Source organism: Mytilus trossulus, chromosome 10, assembly GCF_036588685.1.
Source record: "Mytilus trossulus isolate FHL-02 chromosome 10, PNRI_Mtr1.1.1.hap1, whole genome shotgun sequence".
Classification (NCBI taxonomy): domain Eukaryota; kingdom Metazoa; phylum Mollusca; class Bivalvia; order Mytilida; family Mytilidae; genus Mytilus; species Mytilus trossulus.
This window is the reverse complement of record NC_086382.1, coordinates 71,876,608-71,880,169: the sequence shown is the minus strand read 5'-3', so window position 1 is coordinate 71,880,169 and position 3,562 is coordinate 71,876,608. Positions and strand designations below refer to the sequence as shown.

General features: G+C 34.6%; 1 protein-coding gene across 1 annotated transcript; it reads left to right on the top strand.

The window, feature by feature from the left end:
• The first annotated feature begins 252 nt into the window (after positions 1 to 252).
• Positions 253 to 2,022, top strand: LOC134686616 (complement C1q-like protein 3). The gene is made up of 2 exons (XM_063546291.1): positions 253 to 440; positions 1,559 to 2,022. Exons 1-2 carry the CDS (start codon positions 257 to 259, stop codon positions 2,020 to 2,022), a joined length of 648 nt encoding a protein of 215 aa, XP_063402361.1. The 5' UTR covers positions 253 to 256.
• Positions 2,023 to 3,562: the final 1,540 nt, after the last annotated feature.

Below are 3,562 nucleotides of genomic sequence, written 5' to 3'. Positions count from 1 at the left end.
TTTGTTTTGTGCAAAGCTTTCTTTTACGTAAGAAGGGTGTTGATATGCTGCATATTCTCGGGGAGATAGGAATGTGTGTTATGATTCTGTCACATCATCTTTAAATCCAGATTTACAGTCAGAGCTATTGTTATTTCCGTTTTGTTAAAGATTTGCAGTCAGGGCTAGGGCTATTGCCCTTACTGTAATCTGGATTTAAAGATGATAAGACAGAATCATGACACACATTCTTATCTCCCCGAGGTGATAAATAGCTATGGCTAGATTTATTTTGTGCTTGTTCTTTTGTGGAATTTTTGCAAATGAAAACGATGAAATTTTGAAAAGAATGGAGATTTATGAAAAGAAACTTGACACGGAGATACAAAAGAGGTCTGTGATTGAGAATGAGGTAGCTGAATTACGACAATGGAAACGTAACATTGAACAAGTATTTCAAGGTAAAACTTATAACACTACATCATCTCAAATAAGCCGTAAAGTTGGCTTCGATCGTACATATGATTGTTTAAAGTAACCGTCTCAATGATTAAGTAATACATAACTCTATAATTGAATCATCAGCCGTTATCCATTCCCTTGTTTTGTAAACTATAATTTATTTGCAGCCGTGTCTATTCAAAAGGGATAACACTTCAATGCCAAACATCACACCTGTGTTATGGCCTCGCAGCAAAGTTGTCGGTGCCATATATTTTCACTGTTGTCCGTCGTTCCGTAACAAACCATTATACGGAATTTTTTCGAAACGCCTACAGGTGTTGAGCTAATTTTGTGTATACTATTTAACCATGATAAGCTACATATCAAGTTTAAATTCAGTTCCGCTTCGCTAATTATTGCCGAAACAAAGGATTAAAGAGTTTGAAAATTGTTGACAATCACAGTTATATGGACTTGTTTGTATACATTTATCCATCAAATTCAAATGACGTAGATATGAGTATCCATATAACAATGTAAGGTCTTCAACAATAAGCACGATTACCGGTAGTACCAAAAAGAAAGAGGTTCCAGCATTACAAAACGTAGAACAATTAAAACGAGAAAACCAACATCTTGATTTATTACACAAGGGAGCAACCATTTATTTGCGAGGGGTTATTGTCTGAGTTTTTCGACGGTATCAATCAAATGATTTTTTCTTCAAAATTTAACACTATAGGGGATAAAATCCGAATTCAGGAAATTTATTATCATCTGATTGACCTTGAGTACAATATATTTTTACATCAAATTGGGGATTTGAATATTTTTAAGGGGAAAAAACATAACATCCCCTCCTTTTTTTTATTTTGATGTTAAATCGTCATTACCAAAACAACCAATAATAAATAAATAACATACGTGCATACATCAACACAAGAAAAACCACAGAAATAAAGGTTCTCGGCTGGTATCCTATGACATAATTACCCGGCTATGAGATTTATTTTTGTGTGATTTCATAAATATCTTATTAAATATACAAGATATCTTTAATACGTATTAGTTACTTTCTTTTAAAAGTTTATTCATTTTATTTTTAAAGACGATTTTGTTCTCATCTGTATTGCAGGTAAAAGTAGGAACCAAAGACTCCTTCTTGAGTCAATTCCGGATAAGACGGGTGTGGCTTTTTCTGCATATATATCGGCATCCTTTGAAGCTCCGCCATTTGGCGTAAGACATACGTTCATTTATGACCATGTTGAATGCAACGTCGGAAATGGTTATGAAAACTCTACCGGAATATTTCGACCATCAGTTCCCGGGACATATGCATTTACATGGACAGTATGTGCCAGCGGAGCTAAAAATAGTGAGATCGGAGTGGAATTAGTGATCAATAATAAAGTCCATGGAAGTATTTATGTTGATTCAGAAACTACTAATGAAGAGCATTGTTCTACTGGGTTTGTCGTACATACCATAAAGCTAAGGGATGTAGTTTATACCAGATCACAGGATGCTTACCATGAAGGTACTATAAGGAGCGATCACTATTCCAGGACAACATTCTCAGGATGGTTGTTGTTTTGATTTGGGAAAAAAACACACTTATTGCTTTACAATGTGCTAGAAAAAATGCAACGGAATAACAAGTGATGGCTGTCTAAATGTTAATCAAATAAAGATTTTGGCGCTTCTGTTTAGTTGTTTTTCTGTGGTTATTTTGCTGGAGATGGCTGCTGGTTTTTATTTCCTAAACGTGTGAATTTAATATTCAAATAATATAGTTTCAAGCCCCACCAGAAAAAAAAAAGTTTTGAAATACACACGTATTCCACCTAAGTAACTACCGGATAATCTGATCGTGTTCATCACGCGTACAATATATATATATACAGTGAACATGTTGTCATAGGCATCTTGTAGATATACGAACAATTTAAAAATTATTCATGCTGATTTGCTTTGTCTATATAATATGCCTTTTTCTCTTTCGATATGTTAAAATTGAGAAAGGAAATGGGGAATGTGACATAACGATAACAACCCGACCATAGAGCAGACAACAGCCGTCGGCCACCAATGGGTATTGAATGTAGCGAGAAACCCCCGTAACCTTAGGCGTCCTTCAGCTGGCCCCTTAAAAATATGTATACTAGTATAGTGATAATGGACGTCATACTTAACTCCGAATTATACACAAGCAAATAAAATATAAGACTCAAAAAGGCCAGAGGCTCTTGACTTGGGACAGGCGCAAAATTATGGCCGGGTTAAACATGTTTATGAGATCTCAACCCTCCCATATACCTCTACCCAAAGTAGAAAAGTAAACGCATATCAATACGCACATTAAAATTCGGTTCAAGAGAAATTCGAGTCCGATATCAGAAGATGTAACAAAAGAAAATAAATAAAATGACAATAATACATAATAACAACAGACTATACTAGCAGTTAACTGACATACCAGCTCCAGACCTCAATTAAACTAATGGATAGATTATTTCTTCATCATATGAATATCAGGCAAAATCCCTCTCGTTAGGGGTTTAGTATCATACAATCATACAATATATGAAAAGAAAATAACCCGTGTCATGCCAACCACTGTTTTTTAAATAAATGTGTTTACTTCCGATGCAAAGACCCTATAAGTGAATCAATACCAAAGCCAAAATATGCAATCTTTAATGACCCGACAACAGTATCGTAACTATATCCCTTCTTAATACGTTCTCCTATTTATTTGTATTGTAGTCCTGTGATATTATGTTGTCATTTCAATGTTATATTTAACATTGCCATTAAAGTGCGTGGTTTGGCATGCCACAAAACCAGGTTCAGCCCACCATTTTGTTCTTTAAAAATGTCCTGTACCAAGTCAGGAATATGGCTATTATTATATTATTGTTCGTTTCTGTGCGTGTTACATTTTAACGTTGCGTCGTTTGTTTTCTCTTATTTTTTAGTGTAAATTAATATTGCGATAAGACATGTCACGGTACTTGTCTATCCCAAATTAAGTATTTTTGTTTTGATGTTATATTTGTTATTCTCGTGGGATTTTGTCTGATTCTTTGTCCGTTTCTGTGTGTGTTACATTTTATTGTTGTGCCGTTGTTCTCTT

What these genes read in the sequence shown, in the direction of transcription:
- LOC134686616 (XM_063546291.1), top strand. Translation starts at nt 257, where the DNA reads ATGGCTAGATTTATTTTGTGCTTGTTCTTTTGTGGAATTTTTGCAAAT. An exon ending in CATTGAACAAGTATTTCAAG is followed by an intron (nt 441 to 1,558) that starts GTAAAACTTATA and finishes TCTGTATTGCAG; the next exon opens with GTAAAAGTAGGAACCAAAGA.